Source organism: Eriocheir sinensis, chromosome 41 (assembly GCF_024679095.1).
Source record: "Eriocheir sinensis breed Jianghai 21 chromosome 41, ASM2467909v1, whole genome shotgun sequence".
Classification (NCBI taxonomy): Eukaryota; Metazoa; Arthropoda; class Malacostraca; order Decapoda; family Varunidae; genus Eriocheir; species Eriocheir sinensis.
Window position 1 is genome coordinate 177,266 of NC_066549.1, and position 22,976 is coordinate 200,241.

The following is a 22,976-nucleotide window of genomic DNA, read 5'->3' on the forward strand; positions in this document are numbered from 1 at the left end:
TATTGGTATGCTGGATATCCCCTCCCAAGGTGCATGACTTTACATTTTTCTTCAATGAATTGTAGCGGCCACTTGTTGTTCCAATCCTATAGCTAATTAGTGATGTCTTCTTGTAGGAAATCTGCAGTCAAGGGGTTAAGAGCCCTGTAACAGTTTATTATTTATTCTGTTTTATTATTCCTATTACAGTATCAAAATTGTTGTCTGTTACTGTTTCTTAAAAGCCCTCTAAGAGTCGATTACTACTTCTTGTTACTTAAAATTCTTATCCGATATTTGCTTTCAGGACACTCGCACACCCTTCTTGCACCTCAGCAATCTGGAGGAGGGACATTACCAGTTCATCCTACAGGTAACTGACAGCATTGGTCAGTCTTCCAACACATCCGTCTACGTGTATGTTCAAAAACCCAGCTTAGCAGCTCCCAAAGGTATGTGTATGACAAAAATGATTTAGGGGCTAACTAACCTACCAATTAAGGATAAATTTACACATTTTAAGTTGTATATCCTCATTGGAATGCAGTTGCCTACCTAATCATCTGAGGATTTCAAACAAGTAGCTACAGGGAGTCCTTGTGTTACGACTTGTGTGACATACGACCTTTTGCACTTATGATGGGGCCGACATTTCAATTTTCCCACCGCAGATAAACCACTATCTCTCAAGATGAGGCTGACATTTTAAATTTCCACCACGGGTTGACCACTTGCTCTTAAGACAAGGCTGACATTTCATTTCAAATTTCCCGACACTGATAGATTGCTGCACTTAACCCGTCATGCACCTTGGGAGGGGATATCCAGCATACCAATACCATATGGGAAACACTCCACTATCCACCACAGAGGCAGAGAAAGACCTGGGACTGTATGTTACCAGGCTACCAGTGCAAGCCAAATCCATGCCAATCGCAGCAGACGGGTTAAATTCCAACACAATGTTTCTTCTCTTTTTATATTTCATTGATATTTTTATGCTGACTGCTCTTCTGAACTTACTAACTGCCTGCCCCCACCTCTCAGACAAGCCTGGTCCACATGACTTTCTACTGTTGCTCATCCCTATACTATTCAAATCCCTTCAGCAAGAGTTATCCAGCATCATTATTCTTTCATCCCTTTTTCTGATAACCTCTGGAACAGCCTTCCTTTACCTGCTTTTCTTCCTGCCCCATGACATAAACTCCCTGAGGAGGGGAATATCAAGACACCTCACCATCCAAGGTTGATCCTCTCTTCTGGCAGCTCTATTCTATTTTCTTTTGCAGGAGCAGTGCTTTGCAGACTTTTTTGTGTCTTTTTAGCCTTTAAGCTGCTTCTGTTACTTAAAAAAAAGTAATCTGTATGTTAACAGCATTTTTTAAGTGATGAGTATCTAATGCCAAGCTTCACCCTGACAGCCAATGCTGGGCCAGACATGCAGATAGTACTGCCCAATGCTACTGTCCTGTTAGATGGCTCAGGCAGCAGTGACATCTCCTCCAGTACTCACTGGCTCTGGACACAACTCAGGTGAGGCAGCTGCTGAGACTCATATTTGGGGGTAGGGTAGCATTTTTGTACTCTTAGCACAGTGTTGGTCAACCACCACGGCTGAACACCAAGGTAGATCAAAACTGATAGAAGAAGAGGTTGGTAGAGGAAGGGATGTAGAGATAACCCTGTTTTGTCAAAATACCCCATGCAAGAATTAACCAGCATCTCCATTCTTTCATCCCATTTGCTGGCAAACTTCGGAACAGTTTCCTTTGTCTGTAATTTCAACTGCCTATGACTTGAATTCTTCAAGTGGGGAGTGTCAAGACACCTTTCCACCCGAAAGTGATCCCTTTCTTTTGGCCACTCAAACCATCTCTCTTTTGCTGGAACAGCACCTACTGGGTATTTTTGTTTCTGTTATTTTTTCCTTTAACTGCATATGGATTATAGAGAAAAAAATGAGGTAAATTAAGGAGGGAGTGGATGAGGATTTGTGTAATATGTATATCTTTATATTTAACTGAACATAAAAAGAGGCTTGCAACATGCTACACCTCCAAAATATAAAGGCTGTGCCAAAGAATATTTTTATTTAGTTCCAGAGAAGTCCTGATAACCCTCTCAAAAAGAAAAAAAAAAAGTTTAAGGTAATGCTAACCCCTCCAGTACCAGCAGAAATGGTAATCTTGTCGCTGCCAAAACAGGCCCTCCAGCGCTCAACGCCAATAATAGCCTGTATTCACACACTCCTTACTCTTAACCTACAATAAACGAGTAAATTAAACAGACTTTGTCCTCCCCATTAAGTCTTCTAATGCTGCCATCCAGAAGCCTCTACATGTCGTGGTTATGGAGAGACTGCGAGTTGAAGAGGAGAGAATTTTGGCGGGAATGGCCTTTTGCCTTCTTTGTGTCCGTTTTGGCTGTCGTAATGAAAACGGGTGCCCCGAGCTTTATTTACGCAAGCTAGACTATAATATAAGCTCCCTCTTCGCAATACAGCCCCTATTTTGTGTGGTTAGCGGGCAGGTAATACACATGGCGTTGAGGTCTGAGGGCAGTGGCTGATCTAGAAAATAATTTTAGGGGGGGCACTTGGCACTCGGCAACCTAATTTTTTCAGTTGAATAGAGATTTTGGGTTCTGTTCCCGGGCAGAGTGAGAGTCAAAATGAGCTTTCTCTCTTTACACCCCAGCCCCTGCGCCTCAGCAGCTGAGTGGTTTCTGTGACCGCCTACCACTCCTCGGGGCACTTTTTTATTATTATTAGGAGAGGAGTTTTATTACACCACCATATATACTAGATGAATATACAATTATTGGAAAGAAGAAAGACACCATTTCCACCTCTTTTAGATGCCTAAATTTTCCCCGTGCACAGCATCCAGATATATATATCGCCACCCGTACTCTAAGGGTTAAGAGGTAGTCTTTGTACATCAATAGCAACCAGCCGCAGCTCTCTGAGCCTCTCCCCATTGTCCAGTACCCGCCCGATACGTGTACAAGACAAGTCAGCGAGGCGAAACTCACAGAGCATGAATAAACTGTTGTGTAAATACTTGTTCTGGGATAGTATTTCAAGTTTGTTTTTTTCTTTTTAGCTTTAACATAATTTTTATGTTTTTATGTAATAATAATAATAATAATAATAATAATAATAATAATAATAATAATGATAATAATAATAATAATAATAATAATAATAATAATAATAATAATAATAATAATAATAATAATTATCATTATTATTATTAATTTCATAATTAAAAAATATAATATTTTGGGGGGGATGTGACCAGGTGTCCCCCCCTGGCTACGCCACTATCTGAGGGCAGGAGGGTGCGAGCAGAAACTTGGACTTGTCGGAGTCAGTGTCATTGCTTGCGACCATGGTGAGAGCAGAGCCAAGAGACTGACAGAGTAGCTGAACTAACTCTTGGGCAGAGTTCCCAGTGAGTGAATTACAAAATTTAGCAAAAAGTAGCTAAATTTGGCATAAAAATAACAAGGCTGTTATAACCGCCTCCGGTCCTTGCCCGGTAAAGTGGTTATAGCTGCCTCTGGTCCTTTAGGGGTTAAGGAGGGAATGTAAATCAGTGAAAGTCCAATAATTGAATAGCAGTGGACTGAAGGTCATTCAGGCAGCTGAACTCTTCAGATTTTTTGTGAGGGATGCCTTAGGACTTAAAATATATTCACACAGTCAGAAATAAAAGCTTGATGTGTTTTATTACTCACTAGTAATGCATAATAGTGTTGAACAACAAGGGTACTGATCACATGGAACTGATACGAGACTGTCTCTGCATACTCCTGAGCACATGCTGGGTCTTTCAGCCTCTCAAGATGGAACACAGTGTTGTTGGATCTCAAGATTCTTCTTAACCTGACATGAAGCTTGAGTGTTGCAACAACATGCCTATGATCAGTTACAAAGAACGCAGCACTCGGGAAAACTCTGCTTGAGGGCAAAAATAAATTAAGTTAACCCGTCTGCTGCGATTGGCACGGATTTGGCTTTCACTGGTAGCCTGATAACATAGTCCCAGGTCTTTTTCTGCCTTTGTGGCAAATAATGGAGTGTTTCCCATGTGGTATCGGTATGCTGGATATCCCCTCCCAAGATGCATGACTTTACATTTTTCTTCATTGAAATGTAGCAGCCACTTTTTGTTCCATTTCTGTTGCTAGGTGATGTCTTCTTGTAGGAAATTTGCAGTCAGGGGGTTAAAAAAGCCCACTAAGCACTGTATTGAACAGCATATCCACTTTTGTCATTGCAGTGGTCCCAATGCAGCCAACCTGTTAACACCAGACCAGCCCCAGACAAATGCCTCAGGACTCACCAAAGGGGAATATCAGTTCCTGTTGACAGTCTGGGTTGGTGATGACCCCAGCAAGAATACCAGTGATGTTGTGGTGGTGATGGTGAGGCATGGTAAGTTTAAATGGTGTGACTATTAGGGAACTATCATTGAAAGTGTAGATTTGAGGCTGGTGGAGAAATAAGGATATGACTGAGGCAGGCAGGGTGAATTGTAAAGATGTGGCAAAATGCAGGGTTGCCATAACAGTGTGATGTGGGGGAAGCTAAGCAAAAATACTTTTGTCACAATTCAGAATGAGTTTTAACATAGACAAGAGTCAGGTCCTTCAAGTTGGAACAAGAAATAAGAAGTTCGATTACGAAATGCATGGCGTTAAACTCAAAAGCGTTCAATGCGTTAAGGACCTGGGGGTCAAAATCACGTCAAACCTCAAATTCTCACAGCAATGTATCAATGCAGCAAATAAAGCTAACAGAACGTTGGGCTTCATTGAAAGAAACTTTTTATTCAAGAATAAAGATGTAATACTTCCGCTCTACAATAGTTTAGTGAGACCCCACCATGCAAAGGACATTGCTAAATTAGAAGGTGTTCAGCGTCGGGCAACAAAAATGATCCCTTCCTTGCGCAACAAATCCTACGAAGAAAGGCATTCCACCCTTAACATGTTCATTCTTGAGAAACGTCGCCTCCGAGGAAAATTGATTGAATGTTTTAAAATACTTAATGGTTTTACAAATGTAGACAGATCAAAATTGTTGATGATCGATGGCACTTTGCAAATTAGGAACAATGGCATAAAACTCAAATGTAGACAAGTAAATTTAGACTGCACCAAATTTTTTTTCACCAACGTTGTAGTGCGAGAATGGAATAAGCTCCCACCGTCAGTGGTCCAGAGTAACACGATTGACTCCTTTAAAAACAAGCTCGATCGTCACTTCCTTGAACTTAATATTAACTAGAGTTGAAATGCAACGTTTTGGAGCCATCTAATTAATGTAGAATCACTTTGGTTTAAGGACAGACCACCTAGTCGTGACCATGGGGTCTGTGTGGTCTGATTTTCTATGTAAATCTATGTAAACAGTGCCATATACTCGTGCTGAGCAAACTCATTGCACCACGTGCCAGGCCAATAGGTCAAGTGACTTCCTTGTTGTGTGTACCTGGTCTAAGATTAAGTGGAACTCTGGGGAGGTGGTGGCCGAGTGGTTAGCGTGTGGGCGTGGTGAGCCCGAGGACCTAATGCGGACTAGGTTCGAGCCCCCACTGAAACACGCTGATTTTTCAAGTCATCGCCAACTGGCGAAAGATCACCCACATACTGTCCAGACCTTCAGTCAACCCTAACTTCAGCGACTTCGGTCAAGAGGAGCACTGGGGGCATCTTGGGCCCAGCAAGAGTCATACATCACGGCAGCCACTATAAATAAGATTAGCCTGCGCCACTAACAGGCTGGGGCATCCATAAGGCCTCTCAAGAAAGCCTACAGGTGCTACGGGCAGCACGAAAAAAAAAAAATAATAATATTTTTTTTTCTTTTGTAAATTCAGGCCCCAGATATTTGCCGTTGTTTTGAATGCCAGATATACGAGGTTCTACTGTACATTTATGTGTCAATAAGCTAAAAGCCCTTGCTTTAGCATAACATGATATAATTGTTTGTAGTTTGGATAAATTTGCAATAAACTTACCAAAATTCTATTTCAACCATGCACTAGATCACAATGTTGCACCTGTGGCCAATGCTGGTGGGGATTTTAGTGTGATGCTACCAGTCAGCGAGGTTGTGGTGGATGGCTCCCAGTCATCTGATGATGTAGCAGTAACACGGTGGCTGTGGGAGCGAGATGCTACCTCCCTGGCCGCTGGACATGTCATTAATGGTTCTGACCACTCACACATCCTCATGGTGAGTGCTGTGTACCGCCACTATCACCAACGTTTTCTTTTCTTTGGTGCTGTTGCACTACTACAGTACATTAAATTGGGTGATGCAGAAGATGGTGTCTGAATCTCTTATATGCCACACTCACATCAGTTTTTACTTGTTTCTTATTGTTCCTTTTTTTAGATTAACAAATAAGATATCCCTGGGATATTACTAAATTATTGACTCATCTAATAACTGAAATAGGCCAACAGGTGCATGAATAACAGATTTTGCATATACAGATATTCGTAGCAGCCTTCTTTATGTTCTGAGGATAAAACTTATTGGGGGGACATTTTTATTTTATTTTGCATGAATTATGTATTAGTGATATTTTTCCTCTGCAATGAGAAAATAGTTAAGTTTACTATTTAAGTATAATTAGGCTAGATTAGGTTAAGTATAATTGTGTTAACCCTCTCGCTCACAATGACGTGAAATGCGTCATAAAACTTTTAAAAAACTGATTAAAAATTAAGTTTTCGGTGAAAGTGCGTCAAAGTTGGGAGCATCATTTGTTGGGATAAGTTTCTTAATGGTAACATATGGCAACCTTTCTAAGGAGCGTAGATGAGGAGCTTTGAGTGATTTTTATTTGTTAGCCTACTCTGACAGGAGAGGAAAAAAATACGGTTTTCTCGGTGTAACTCGGGAACTAATAGGCGTATGAGGAGTTTGAGGATACCATAAGAATCCTCACTAAATTCTGCTTCGAAACATATATTCGGCTAAAAAAGTTGGCCCACAAAATTTTGAGCTAGCGAGTGGGGAAGATTTGGTACTTCGGATTTATTCTCTACAATACTCTATACGGAGACTTGAAACAAGTTTATATTGTTTATATATATATTTTCCTTTATTTTTATTTGCGCATGTTCTAGTACAAGTCTTTATGAAGCTATTGATACCAAATTTATTGGGGTACGATATATCTGTGAGGGTAAAATATGTCCAGGAATGTAGAGTATCGCGGCGGCAAAAAAAGGCCGGTCGGGCCGGAGAAATGCATGGTGAGTGGAACAGAAACTTATCGGAAACTTACGGTGCGCGAGAGGGTTAAGTGTAAGGTTAAGTATAATTAGGCTAGATTTGGTTAAGTTTGCTCTTACTGTTTTCCTGTTTATTGATATAGTATATCTGCCATGTTCATGTAAGGAACGAGATCTTGTTAATCTTTAGAATGATTTAGTTTATTTGGCAGTGGCGTCAGACACAGGCTCAGTTATGGTTTTCCAGGGACTTCCTTCCAATAGTTCACAGGAGTGGTGGCTGGACGGTATGTGTGGCGCCTCACTGTGTGGGATGACCAGGGAGCCTCGTCTTCAGACACAGTCTCCATCATCGTTAATGAAGGCAAGTTTATGATGTTTAACTTTTTCTGATTCTAAATAACCTCTCAGCACCACTTTTTTTTTTTACCATTCCTGAGTTTAACCCCTTGACTGGATTTCCTACAAGAAGACATCACCAAGCTACAGGAATGGAACAAAAAGTGGCTGCTACAGTTCAATTAAGAAAAATGTAAAGTCATACACCTTGGGAGGGGAAATCCAGCATACCAATACCACTTGGGAAACACTCCACTATCCACCACAGAGGCAGAGAAAAACCTGGGACTATATGTTACCAGGCTACCTGTGAAAGCCAAATCCTTGCCAATTGCAGTGGACAGGTTAAAAACAGTTTTGCCATTGAAAGGATGCAACTGGGTACCATGGAAAGTGTTTTGACCTCATATACATGATGGTGGCAAATTAACCTGTCCGCTGCAATTGACACGGATTTGGCTTTCACTGGTAGCCTGGTTATATATAGTTCCAGGTCTTTCTCTGCCTCTGTGGTGGAGGGGACTGTTTCCCATTTGATATTGGTATGCTGGATATCCCCTCCCAAGGTGCATGACTTTACATTTTTCTTCATTGAATTGTAGCAGCCACTTTTTGTTCCATTACTGTAGCTTGGTGATGTCTTCTAGGAAATCCGCAGTTAAGGGGTTAATGATATGTCTTTTGTTCAGACTAGGTAGTTTTCTTCTCTTGCATAAAACTGATTTTTGTAGCAAAAATCAAAGCATTTAACATTTTGGAGTTGCCTGGAAATAGATTTGCAAACTGAGATTTTGTGAAAGTTGATTAACCATTGCATTTGATATTTAGAAAAAATTTGCCTTATCTCCTAGTTGTCATATGGCCGGGAGCTAGATGGTGTATAGCATAACTTGTATATCATAGTATGAGTATCAGCCAAGAAAATTACATTCATTATGCATTGTGCCACTTCTGCAACACTTTACCTGACACTCCAGCCCTTCACTCTGGAACCCAATCTACTCCTGGTAGCTGGAAATGCTTTTAACCCATCCGCTGTGATTGGCACAGATTTGGCTTTCACTGGTAGCCTGGTAACATATACTCCCAGGTTTTTCTCTGCCTCTGTGGTGAATAGTGGAGTGTTTCCCTTTTGGTATTGGTATGCTGGATATCCCCTCCCAAGGTGCATGACTTTACATTGTTCTTCATTGAATTGTAGCAGCCACTTTTGTTCCATTCCTGTAGCTTGGTGATGTCTTCTTGTAGGAAGTCCGCATTCAAGGGGTTAAGCTACAGTGGCACACAGTTATATACATTAGTAAGATTGCAAAAATAATATAGTGAAAATTTGCAAAATATACACCGGGGATCGAACCCAGGCCTTCTGAGTAGAAGTCAGGGCAGTTAACCCCTTGACTGCAGATTTCCTACAAGACATCACCATGTTACAGGAATGAAACAAAAAGTGGCTTATACAATTCAATTCAGAAAAATGTAAAGTCATGCACCTTGGGAGGGGATATCCAGTATACCAATACCACATGGGACACACTCTACTATCCACCACAGAGACTTAGACCTGGGAGTATGTGTTACCAGGCTACCAGTGAAAGACAAATCCGTGCCAATCGCAGTGGACGGGTTAAGAAGGGCAAACCAAGTGACTCCAAAATCTCTTTATTCCTTGTACAGGTCCTCATCACTTGGATGAAATAACAGTGGTGGTGGAAGGTGATCTGGGCACCCTCAGCATCCTCCAACTCACCACACTTTTGCAGAAGTTAGAACTGTTCCTGCATACTGCTGATAGGGTGGTCACTATACATCTCATCTCTCTCAGTGGACTGCCCCACTCAGGTAAGTTAATTTTTCTTCGTATTTTCTGGAGAGGAAAGTCTCAGAATACATCAAAGAACATGATTACAGTTTTTTTGGTGTCTTTGAGATGTTTATAAATATTAAATAATGATTTCCTCAGTGATTCACATTTTGAGATTTTTCACTGTATTATTACTTTTTCTTGTAAGATAAATGTAGTGTCAGTTGTGCAACCACTTCCATCTGGAAATTCTCGTGGATGAATTTTTCCCCAAAACACATTAAATGAAATAAATGCAGACACTACCCTTCTTATGAACATCCGACTTACGAACATTCAGACTTACCATATTTGACGGCTTATAAGTCACCTTTTTTCCAAAAAAATTACCCTGAAAATCACCCTGCGTCTTATAAGGTCAAGATTCAGCTTTGGGTCACTGGCTAGTGAAGTTTTAGTGCAGCAATGGCACTTGAATTAAACTGCAAACCTCTCCGCAAATGTAAACAAGGTGGCGATCGCATTTACAGGAACAACAACAACTTTTTTCCAAAATAACCGTGTATAAAAGTAGTGCTTACCACTACTTCATATGAAATGACACCAGTCAGGAAGAAAATTAAGTGACTTAATGCTTGTACCTAAACAAACTAGTGGACAGTTGTACACCAAACCTGACAACACGCACAAGACACGCTACGTCTCCTTAGTCGACAGGGATCATTGAGGTAATACAGACCTTATAAAACTATTTAACTTTGTTTGATCGATAAACACAAACAATATATGTATAATTTTGACGAGATATTGAGAAGATAGGTTATTATTCAACATTTATAAGTGCCTGTTTCTCCATATTGCACCTATCTTTTAACATTCTTACTTTACATATGTGGTCAATAAACACTGAAGCACATTCAAGTTTGAAATTTCACACTTCCTTATGTTTTAAAAATGTACTAGAATATTACAACAACTAGACTCATCATGTAGAATAATAATAAAGAAATATAATGCTCAAATTATACACCCGTTACCCCTCTGAATGTTGCTGTCTCTGCCATGTTTATTTATATCTCAAAGCAGTACCCTCAAGTCTATATGAAGGACCAGTTCTGGTAGGTTCCAGCAAATATTAAGGGTTTTAAATGTAAAGTATTGGGATTTGATAAGGATCTGAGTACATGTGAAACTTCAATAATGACCTGATAGTGGGGAGGGGTACGAATGTCAGGCGAAAAATCTTCACCTGACACCCGTGGTTCATACCGGTTTATTATATATTTTTTTCAAATGCCTGCCGGAATTGGGGGTGCATCTTATAATGCCCATGCGTCTTATAAGCCGTCAAATATGGTACTTTTTTTTTTTTCGTGCTGCGCTTTTTCTGTTTTCAATACTCTGATTTTCGCGATCCTCGAGTTTAGCGCTATACCTTTGGAACAAAGCAAGCGCAAAACTTGGGAGGGTACTTATAGCCTTGACTTCAGCCTTTTCTTCTTATTCTGACATGGGCAGGGATTATGGTATATGGGAAGGCTAACGAATCCAGATCAGAGATTAGGCTTACTCCACCCAGTGGGCAGGGACAAAGAACCCTTAAGAGGATGAAATCCCTTTAGCCAACCTATTATGGGTCAAAATATCTCTAGATATGTATGTCCTTCCAGAGTTACAGAGTATGCTTCCCAACATTAGAATGACATTGCCTGCCGCAGGTAAAATGCTTATGTATCCAGTCTTTTTCTTTTTTACCCTTGAAATATATAGGATTAGGCTGGATTTTAATAGAACCATAGGGCAGATGCATTTCAGCTGCCATGTTTTGACTTTTGTGCCAGACACACAAACTTGCCGTCTAGCTGTCCTGACTAATGTACATGAAAATATGTAAGGTGAGAGAGAGAGAGAGAGATATATTGATTGATTTTGATACAAGTATGATAAAAGTTTGTGTTTTCAGGTCGTGTGAGTGTGACATTTGTGGCATATGCTGGCCAGGAAGTGGTGCCTGGCGTGGAGGTGGTGGCAATACTGCGACACCAAGTCTTGGCAGACTCTTCAGATCTATTGGACCTGCCACTCATCTCCGTGGACACAGTAGTCTGCCAAAACAATTGCTCAGGTGCCTGTCCATATATAATTTTATTAGTGTGAAGAAGGTATGGGGAAAAAAAGCACTGACTTAAGATGAATAGGGAGAAGAAAGATTAAAGAGAGAGAAAAGAATGATAATGCTGAAAGAAGGGGAAAAAGATTAACCCGTCTGCTGCGATTGGCACGGATTTGGCTTTCACTGGTAGCCTGGTAACATATACTCCCAGGTCTTTCTCTGCTTCTGTAGTGGATAGTGGAGTGTTTCCCATGTGGTATTGGTATGCCGGATTTCCCCTCCCAAGGTGCATGACTTTACATTTTTCATCATTGAATTGTAGCAGCCACTTTTTGTTCCATTCCTGTTGCTTGGTGATGTCTTCTTGTAGGAAATCTTCAGTCAGTGGGTTAAAAAAACATACTGAAGGATGGAATGAAGGATGTATAGATTGATGAAGGAAATGCAGGTACAAGAGAAAGCACTGATGGATAGAGGGGAGGCAGTGGCTGAGTGGTTAGTGGCAGGTGCAGTGTTCAGGAGAACCTGGGTTTGCATCCCACCCACTGCCACAAGCTGGGATTTTTCTGTCACTGTCGAGTGGCCTAAGACTACCCACATAGTGTCCTGAAGACCACCTGTCAACCTGGATTCTTGATTCTGCAGGGTGGGTGCACAACAGGCATTGAAAAGTCAATCATTTCGTGATTTGCAGAAAAAACACTATCTCCATAATTAACAGCATCCTATTTTGTCCAGAAATAAGCAGTCAATGTCCCAAAATTAGTAGGCTATGCTGTTGCCAATAGTCCCCATAGTTTTGGCAATTGTATAAGAGTAAGTCTCAAAACAATGGCAGAACGGGTTATCCAGCACGAGGTTCCCCTCATTCGTGCCGGATAAACGAGGTTCTACTGTATTTACAGTCATACCTCGGTTTATGAGTTTTATTCATTCCAGAATTTTGCTTGCAAACCAAAACACTCATAAACCAAAACAAATTTCCTCATTCCCATTACTGCATCCCATATCCCCCCCAAAAATTTACATAAATATCATTTTACATGTTAATTTACACAGAATAAAAGTAATTTTACTAACTAGCAATGATAAAATAATAATATAAAGCACAAATCAATGTATTATGGTTGTTATGGAGACTCCTTCAATCGCTAACTACGCTCTAGGTGTGGGCTTCACCCTGGGGTTTAGCAGCCACAGTTTCCTATTCTTGAGGCATCGGAACTATATTCGACCACCAACGTGAAGCTAACCCAACGTATCATCTGAGATGGAGGGCGAACGGGAGTCAGTCACGTCCTGGAGAGCATACAAGCCGCTGAGGCTCGCACCCTGTTCCTGTTGCGAGCATAGTATCTGCTGTTCCTGTTTTCTTCTTTGCGGTACCATCCTTTTTAACCATCTTTCTGTGGGACATTGTTAAAACACAAAGAACACACACTGTCGTGGTGAAAACACAAAGATTGCACACCAAAGCACAAATGGAAATGTACCGAACCCATTTATCAACACCATATTTCATCACACCTGGCCTTCCATTGGACAAAAGTGGCAGCCACCAGAGGCTCCATATGAAAGCCCCCATTGGAAACAGTGCTTTACAGTGAGTGGTGGTCACCAGCTACCCGAGCGAGCCATCCTCTTCCTCACCTCTCCTCCCTCCCCTCCTTCCATCCATTCCTTATCTCCCTTCCATCCCTTCTCTTTACCCTCACTCTTCCCTCTCTCGCTCATGTCCCATTGTCTCTTCCCTCCCGTCCTTCATTCTCTCTCTCCTCTCCCTCCATCTGTGTGCATACAATCATATTTTTTCACCACGTTTGTTGCAAAGCATTGCCAATGAATGACTAACATGAGTGCCTGCAGTCTATTCTTGTCCACACTAGAGGAAGGTTGCACTATATTGAGGTCAATACACCCTGTTATATCATGAGGCACTAGTTCAAAACATTTATCATTAGTGTGTTCTCCAGTGACATCACTTCCGAGGCTAGAAACAGAAAAATCTAGCTTTTGCTCAATAGCACGTTTATTAAGTGGTTATAATTCAAAGGCCACCACTCCATGGTTGATGAATCAGATGTGGGAGAATCTGAAACTTTGTAGCTGCCACTAATGCAGCCAAGACACAGAGACTTTGTGATATATTGTTTGTGACTCATGTAAGATAATGTGTCCCAAAGTTCCACGTTACCAGTTCAAACTACACCAGCAAAGGCCAGAACATCTGTACGTGCCACAGCTTACGTAGCACTGGGTTTCTCTCACATATATGTGACACCCACAGCTTATGGTTTAATATATTCATTGTCCTCTGTGTATTAATAATGATTTGTTATACCTTTTTGCTCCCTTTTACCCTATGAGCTGTGTTTCAATGAAAAAAAAAAAAATGATATCTCCCACAGTGATTTTCTACTAATTCCCCTATTATTCTACAAATATGTGAACCCACGAATGGCTAGGCCTCATATAGTGGGGCATAGACTTCACAATCTCTTGACGGGAAACGGGGCGCGGGGCCGATTCGCAGGGGGCCGATTTTCAAAAATTTAAAATTTAAATATTTTCAAAACCAAAGCAGCTAGCGACCTGAAACTAAAACAGGCACCTCCCTTAGGCATATATGAGTCTCCATGAGCAGCGGTATCAAAAAATTCAAAGTCGTTCCCTAATAAAATCCCGATTAATTGTTTTTTATATAAGTATAAAAAAACTTAAAAAGGCTATAAAATCCTCAGATTTTACGCTAGATGCACAAACATCACCAAATGCAGAGATAATCACTTATATTTTCAGAATCAATAGCAATATTTAGCATATCTTATAAGTTTTTGCCCGAAATAGCTACTTATTTTTTTTTTATTATAATTAGTGCAATTTTTTACGTAAGTTTTTAACATCTAATAAATCACTTAATTTTCACATTAGAAACTTAATACTTGAGGAAAGCATGCAGAAACATCTTAATTTTACTCAACAAAAGCAAAATATTCATTTTTCTATATACAATCACAACTTATTTTGGTTGAATTCGATGTCACTATTGCCTTGCGTCTTGCCGGCTATCTGGCCCTCGTCCCTGAACAATCACTTTAGCCTTTTGGCCTATGACTTGTGGGCCCCGGTCAGTTTCCTGGACTTGTACACGTCCCTGTTCCTCGCCGTCTCCTTCCTGCCCTCCTCGATACTGCTCCTCTTCCTGCCGGTCGGCTGCTTCAAGGCCTTGTTCTTCCTCGCTTCTGAGGTCACGTCCTTGGAGAAATTAGCACCGAAACAGTTGAAGAGGGACCTGCTGATGTGCGGCAAGATGGTGTTGGCCAGGTTGTGCCCTCCTGGCACCTGTACCCCTGCAAGGTCGGGTCTGAGGCCGCCAGGAACTCCAGGAGGTGCCTGAACCCGTCCCTGTGGCGCATGGCAGGGAGAGGAACCTCAACCTGCGCTCCTTCTTGTCCTCCCTGCACATCAGGGAGTCCCACAGCGACATCGAAGGACGCCATGTGGGCCATTGGGAGATGGCCGCTTCAGGACCGCCCGGCCCGTCTCCAGCTCTCCCTGTCGACCAGCTCGACCAGGGCGTCGAACATCACAGAGGCGGGTCGCCCTCTCGAGCTCCACGGTAATCTTCATCTCCTCCTGCTGGGCAAGCTCCTGCTTGCAGCACTCGGCCACAGAGGAGTTGGCCTGGACCTTCCTGGCCAGGTAGCCGGCGTGGTTGCCGTCCGCGGCGAGGAGCAACTCGTCCGTCGGCGGGTCCGGCTGGTCGTCGGCCAGCTCCCTGGCAAGCTGGGCCTAGCTCACCTCGTCGTCCTCCTTCTCCTCTGCCGTGGCCCGGTCCTGGTCGGCCTGCACGTCCCGGGGAAGAACCCGACGAGCTTCAGCAAATGCAGGCGCTGGGCCAACCTGTTGCTCACCATGAAGTTCTGCACGCCGTCCAGTAGTTGGCGCCGCACATGGTGCAGCGCTTGCGAAGAGTGCTCAGTCGGGTCAGAGTTGGCCTTCCCCATGCACACATACTCGACCCCGTGGGACGTAGTGAACAGCCCCTCACTACCACACTGCACTGAACACACCACTGCACTGCACACAACACCGAGTCACTGCACTGATGGCGTGGTCGGCTCCTCCACAGTTTACTCCACGGGGTCGCGGCGTCCTCATATCTTGTGTCTCCTCCGTCACTTCCACTCGATCCACTGCCTTCTGTGTCTTCTTGTATCGTCCTCTGGATCCTTGCAGTTGTGGGGAAGGGTACAGAGACGATGAATAACTGTAGGTCCTTTACTTGGAGAGTAAACAGAGGCAGGACAGCGATAATCCTTTACAGAGGGGAAGTGCCCAGCTGACTGCGTGCCTAAGGCGAGTTAGGCGACGCGGGAACTGAGCTGAGTTGCCATGTAGGCACTAACTAAACGTACATTTCTTGTTTCCTAATACGTAAAACTGTGGACTTCACTATCCTACAGTTATCATTCATTTTACGTAAAGATTTCAACCTAAAGTTACGCAAATTTGCCATTTTTTACACAACGTTTTCAAAGTGCACGCATGGTGCTATTTTATATAAGTTACCTTGAATCCTCGACCAAATCACTCTAGAGACACTCCTGCCTGCTTGTATGCACTAAAACTTGAAGATTTCGTCCTGTTTCCACTTAAATTCGGAGTAAGAACGCAGTGTGTGTTTGAGTTGTCGCAGTGAAAGTCACCTTAACAATCGGCCCCTTACGCGAAGCCAGCGCGCCAAGACTGAAGAGATTTCCCGTCAACTAGTTGTGAAGTCTATGAGTGGGGGTCAACTGTATTTTAATGATATGTAAATAAAATTTCCCAGTTAATGACATTTTCCAGGAACCTTTTTGACTGTATTGGTCATATTTTTTTATAGTTTTGAAGCTTATTCATTTTGCTTCTTCATTCACCCATTGTTTTTACTCTCACAGGCCACGGGGAGTGTGTTGAGTCCACCCGAGAGTGCCACTGCCACACCTGGTGGATGGAGTCATACTTCCGGCGCCACATGAGGGATGGCCTGCAGAACTGTGGTGCGTTGGGGCAGAGGATGGCAGGGATGGGCAGTATTGTGCAGAGAAGGGCAGGGATGGGCAGTATCACACAAAGAAGGGCAGGGTGGGCAATATCGCACAGAGAAGGGCAGGGATGGGCAGTATCACACAGAGAAGGGCAGGGATGGGGAGTATCACACAGACAAGGGCAGGGATGGGCAGTATCACACAGAGAAGGGCAGGGATGGGGAGTATCACACAGACAAGGGCAGGGATGGGCAGTATCGCACAGAGAAGGGCAGGGATGGGCAGTATCGCACAGAGAAGGGCAGGGATGGGCAGTATCACACAGAGAAGGGCAGGGATGGGCAGTATCACACAGACAAGGGCAGGGATGGGCAGTATCACACAGAGAAGGGCAGGGATGGGCAGTATCACACAGAGAAGGGCAGGGATGGGCAGTATCACACAGAGAAGGGCAGGGATGGGCAGTATCACACAGACAAGGGCAGGGATGGGCAGTATCACACAGGCAAGGGCAGGGATGGGCAGTAACACACAGAGAAGGGCAGGGATGGGCAGTATCACACAGAGAAGGGCAGGGATGGGCAGTATTGTGCAGAGAAGGGCAGGGATGGGCAGTATCACACAGAGAAGGGCAGGGATGGGCAGTATCACACAGACAAGGGCAGGGATGGGCAGTATTGTGCAGAGAAGGGCAGGGATGGGCAGTATCACACAGACAAGGGCAGGGATGGGCAGTATCACACAGACAAGGGCAGGGATGGGCAGTATCACACAGAGAAGGGCAGGGATGGGCAGTATCACACAGAGAAGGGCAGGGATGGGCAGTATCACACAGACAAGGGCAGGGATGGGCAGTATCACACAGGCAAGGGCAGGGATGGGCAGTATCACACAGAGAAGGGCAGGGATGGGCAGTATCACACAGGCAAGGGCAGGGATGGGCAGTATCACACAGGCAAGGGCAGGGATGGGCAGTATCACACAGAGAAGGGCAGGGATGGGCAGTATCACACAGACAAGGGCAGGGATGGGCAGTAACACACAGAGAAGGGCAGGGATGGGCAGTATCACACAGACAAGGGCAGGGATGGGCAGTAACACACAGAGAAGGGCAGGGATGGGCAGTATCACACAGACAAGGGCAGGGATGGGCAGTAACACACAGACAAGGGCAGGGATGGGCAGTATCACACAGACAAGGGCAGGGATGGGCAGTAACACACAGAGAAGGGCAGGGATGGGCAGTATCACACAGACAAGGGCAGGGATGGGCAGTAACACACAGAGAAGGGCAGGGATGGGCAGTATCACACAGACAAGGGCAGGGATGGGCAGTAACACACAGAGAAGGGCAGGGATGGGCAGTATCACACAGACAAGGGCAGGGATGGGCAGTATCACACAGACAAGGGCAGGGATGGGCAGTATCACACAGACAAGGGCAGGGATGGGCAGTAACACACAGAGAAGGGCAGGGATGGGCAGTATCGCAATGCACGTATCAGTTAAATTTATCGATTGATACTTATGTACTGGTATCAGTATCCCCATAGCTACTCAATCACAGTATCATTATATCAATATCACTGAGGCCTTTCCCTCAAATAGCATTAAAAAAACGATGCATCAATACAGTAACGTAACCAATTTGAAATTAGAGTTAACAGTTTTGAATTGCAAAAAGATCCACCATCACTTTATTTCTGATTTGCAATAATTATTTGTTATTTAAAGTAATATTTACATGTCTGTCATACACTTATATTGTGTACATTTATTTTCATGCTGTGAGAATAATTAAGAACAATTTTACTAATGTTTTGTCTGCATGTCACATCCCCAAATAATACTTCCACTGCATGTGACATTCTCTGAAATTGACACCATCATTCATTGGATGGAGGCCATGATCATAATATAAGCAAGTGAGGGCAACAGGACGGGCAAGCTGAACACAAATTATACGGGTGTTGGCTGTATGCCTGCTCGGTGCACCTCTCTTGTGACTGAGATCATCATCATTCTTCAGTCTTCACTGGTCTGCCAGTTGGGCGTCACCACATCCAATAACAAGCAGGCAACAGAGTACTGTTATTTCTTGTATTAACCCGTCCACTGCGATTGCATCTAATGAAACTATTTGAACTCTACTCCTTTTCATATCTAATGTGGAAGTTTAGAATCTAGCAAAAAAAATAATTATAGGCATGTGGCTCCAATCATCTGCCGCCTTGGTTGAGCATATGATGCCATTAACCCCTTAATGACATTGATACTTGATGTTCTAGGTGAACCAATATCTTGTTCACAGGAGTGTTCAGAGGAGTGGGAAGCGGAAGTTGGATTTTTTTGGGAATCCTTGAATTCCAGCTAAAGGGTGCCCAAATCATAATCTGATTTCACAGTTGACTTATAGGGATGATTTTCTACAACTTTTATTCAATGAGATTCATTACAGAATGAAAAAACTTCAAAAATTTACAATAAATTATTTTTTGAGTTTCACTGGAACTTTGACTCTCTGTAGGCAGTAACTTTCTAGGTTGAAGATTATAAACTATATTTGCCACACAGCATCGTAATAAAATGAGCAACTTTTCTTCAATAAATTTTCCTGTACGTCACACCAGTAAAAAGTTGGAATTTTGGGGAATCATGGAATTCCAGCCAAACGGTTAGTCCAAATAAAAATCTGATTCTGCAGTAGAGTTATAAGGATGCTTTTCTGCAAGTTTTATTCAATGAGATTCATTCCAGAATGGAAAAAAAATACAAAAATTTTCAAAATTATTTTTCGAGTTTCACTGCTGGCTTTCTGCAGGCAGTAAATTTCTGGGTCAAAGATTATTAACTATATTTTACAGACTCCATTATGATAAAATGAGCAACTTTTCTTCAATAATTTGTTTGTACATTGCACCAGTAAAAAGTTGTGATTTTTTGGGAATCATGGAACTCCAGCCAAATGCGACAACCTAGAAAGAAATAGATTTCATAGCAGGGTGCGCCAGAAAGTTTTCTATAAAACATCTTTTATGACGTTTTTTCAGTTTCAAAGTTCATTTTCCGCTGACTTTTGCGTTCGAGGTGGATCTCCTGAGAAAAACTTTTGCGGTCAAAGGGGGTTAATATCCAGCTCCCCATCACACTGCCTCTCCCCAGTCTCCTACCTCAGTCCTTGCATTATGTACATATTGTGTTGTACAGACTCCTCTTGCTGGTTCAAGTGGCCTAATTCCCATCTAGCATACATGTGGCAATGGTTTAGTTTATATCTCATTTTACTGTATGAAGATATGACTAAAATTAATGCCTTGTGAAGAGGGTCAAAGTAGTGGTTTGGTCCAATTTTTCTAATTTATAATTTTACCCACATGTGTAAGTATTTGCATCTGTCAAATTAGCATCTAATAAGTTTTTTGGTACCTATAACTTGTTAGATACAAAATACGACTGTATTCTGGCAATAAAACTAAGTAATACTACATACACTAGATCTCTTTCAGTACTGGCACTTGGAAGAATCAGAATTTTCTGCCTGTTAACTTGGAGCAAACTTCTCAAAATGTTTTTTCTTTTTTTTCTTCAGATTGGAGTGTGGTATATGTATTTGTGATAATCTGCATGATGGTGGTGACGATAGGGCTCATTGTGTGGGGCTTGGCAGTGCTGGTCAGCCGAAGGTTTGTGGATAACACCCGGCCACGACGCAAGCCTCCCCGCTATTCACTACTCAGTTCCCATGAAGAAAATACAAAATGTAAGTGCCCATGTTTACTCTTCCCATTTTAAGTTTCAGAATGACCATGACACCAATATGAGGCGTTTAGAGACAGAGGGGCATAACCGCCAAAATAAAGTTTTGAGATAAACGCGCTCAGAGTTTTGCAATTTTCATTTTTTCGCATTATTGTAAGAAATGACACAGTATTAAGTATTACACATCGTCATAATATTTCTGTACCCGTACAATGGTTTGAGAACCGAAAAAAAACACTAAGTCAATTTTCAAATGCCAAAATAAACATTGAAAAATTAGGCACATTGTGAAAGTATAATACTTTTTAGAAATAAACATACAAATACATGATAAAATGGTTGCTTTAAGATAAAAATAAGATTATGTAATCCCCTTTTGCAGATTTTAATCACTAATTTTTAATTATTAATTTAAAAAAAATAATAATTTGGAAAACCTTGACACTGATAGTATTATTGGGGCAATCAATGTTATTTTTATGTTGCTAATGTTTATTTTATAATGTTAATTAAGTATTAGCACCATGACCTTAGTGCTGTAAATATTAATTAATTAAAAAAAATCATTAATAGTGTATTAATTAATTAGTTACCGTAAGTATTTTCATGTTGTGGCGACGTATTCCTTGCCAGAGTCTTGCTTGGTCTTCCTCTGTACAGCTTTCCATGTCTCCACGTACTTCTGCTTCTTACAGGAAGGCCCTGGCACATTAGTGTCACTTTCACTGTCAAAGGAACTCATGTTTATCCACTACAATACACCAAAAATTGGTATAATCCAGGAGCGTATAATAAACATGTCTCTAAAGCGCAAAAAAGAAGGACTTTAATGGCGCAGAGCTGCATGCTGTGCATTCATTGGCGGAGCTGGTGGGTGGGCTGGGCGAGCAGCGCGTGGATTGGCTGCCTGCCTCTGCCACGGAGGTCCCTCTGACTCCCAGAATACAGAGTTGGTCTGTCTGAAACTCCCCAAAAAGCAAGCGATGTTCGACCCTCTGTATAGCTGGTAGAAGGGTGGATGTCATTTACAACTTGTGGGAACATCGAGAGGAGGGTTACGCCATTCATGATCCGTGCTTAACTCCAAATTGGCAAAAGTGGCGGGGATGCCCCTCTGTCTCTGAACTCCTCATATGTATAACCAAAATTCAGTCTCACACTTAAAACTAGGATTAAGGACTTTTGTATTGCTTCATTTGTGTCTGTGTGACTATGACTGCTTTGATTGTCCATTCCCTAATACCTGTTAGAGGAACACCATTCTAAACTTGTAAATGTGGCCATGGGAGCATCTGTACGTTACATTCACATGTACGATTCATCCCCAACTTACCCAACCCTTTTTTGTTATAAGTCATTTTTCTTCCTGGTAGTGAATTTTTAAAAGAATATGAATTAGGCTTTCAATGAAGGAAGTGTCATATGTTGGACTGATTTATCAGGAAGGCATTTATGATATATAATGTAAAAATTCTAATAATTGTTATTTCAGCTTGAAATTTTTTCCCTACTTTCCATTTGACTGCTTTATAACTAATCAACATATTTGTTTGCTCTGTATCCCATAGTGCAGCCCCGCCCCCCAGGGAGCCTCCTGGATTCAGCCTCTGAGAGCAACAGTGATGTGGAATTCCATTTTGACCCTCGCATGTCGAAACACAAGTGTGATAAGCCAAGGAATGGCTACCATAAGCTGCCAAGGATCCGCACATAGTTTGTGTTGCAATTGAGTGGTTGTGAGTGGTGAGGAGGTAATATATAGTATAGGAGGAGACTATTTATATTGATGTAGAATTTACTGAATATAATTGCCACTACACTGAACAATGTGTGAGGCTTAATATCATTTTGTCAAGTATATACAGTCATCCCTTAATATATTTGAGGTTTTAACTTTTGCGGATTTGAGTGTTGGTGAAAATATCCGCAAACTATTTGGATTTTCGCAGGTAGCTTGTAAACAATAATTTTGGGTATTTGCAAGTTTTCTTTGGCCATTTCAGGGTCGGTCAGTATGTTCCTGCCATTCCGCTCATCCATCCCACACCATGCCACCAACATTCTGCCTCAGGCCAGGAACACAGTGAAGCAATGTTTTATGGATTCACACACACACACACACACACACACACACACATTCTCTCTCTCTCTCTCTCTCTCTAAATACAGTACCCTCCCGAGTTTCGCGCTTGCCTCGTTCCGAAGGTGTAGCACTAAACTCAAGGATCGCGAAACTTGGGGTATTGAAAGCAATGAAAAAGCACTTTTTGGTTCTGACATTATATATATATATATATATATATATATATATATATATATATATATATATATATATATATATATATATATATATATATATATATATATATATATATATATATATATATATAGGTAAATAAATCGCTTCTCCTGGTCCTTTGGAGCAGACGACCAACGAGCGGCTGGGATGTGTTATTTACTCCACAGCGGCATGTCGGCGTGTGTGCGTGTGTGTATTTACCTATTTGTTGTCTACAGGGCCCGAGCTAAGCTATAATAGTCCCGTCTCCATATCTACATTCATCCAGCCTTTCCTTCATTTGATGGACACTGCTCGCCTTCACCACTTATTTACTTTTTTTTTTCTGTGTGTGTGTGTGTGTGTGTGTGTGTGTGTGTGTGTGTATTTACCTACTTGTATTTACTTGGTTGT

The 22,976-nt window shown here is 42.1% G+C and overlaps 1 protein-coding gene across 2 annotated transcripts in view; it reads left to right on the forward strand.

The window, feature by feature from the left end:
• LOC127009462 (dyslexia-associated protein KIAA0319-like protein) overlaps window positions 1-22,600 on the forward strand; it is a 37,575-nt gene extending 14,975 nt beyond the window's left edge. Inside the window, exons 9-19 of one of the 2 annotated variants that reach the window (XM_050882556.1) lie at window positions 287-431; window positions 1,404-1,515; window positions 4,269-4,423; window positions 6,039-6,229; window positions 7,504-7,603; window positions 9,253-9,417; window positions 11,343-11,504; window positions 16,436-16,537; window positions 20,115-20,285; window positions 21,853-22,035; window positions 22,288-22,599. In XM_050882556.1, the coding sequence (XP_050738513.1) occupies window positions 287-431; window positions 1,404-1,515; window positions 4,269-4,423; window positions 6,039-6,229; window positions 7,504-7,603; window positions 9,253-9,417; window positions 11,343-11,504; window positions 16,436-16,537; window positions 20,115-20,285; window positions 21,853-21,998 (1,449 nt within the window). In that variant the 3' untranslated portion in view covers window positions 21,999-22,035; window positions 22,288-22,599. Of the gene's footprint in view, window positions 1-286; window positions 432-1,403; window positions 1,516-4,268; window positions 4,424-6,038; window positions 6,230-7,503; window positions 7,604-9,252; window positions 9,418-11,342; window positions 11,505-16,435; window positions 16,538-20,114; window positions 20,286-21,852 lie in introns of both variants that reach the window. The other variant, XM_050882554.1, reaches the window with a different exon arrangement.
• The last annotated feature ends 376 nt before the right edge of the window (window positions 22,601-22,976 follow it).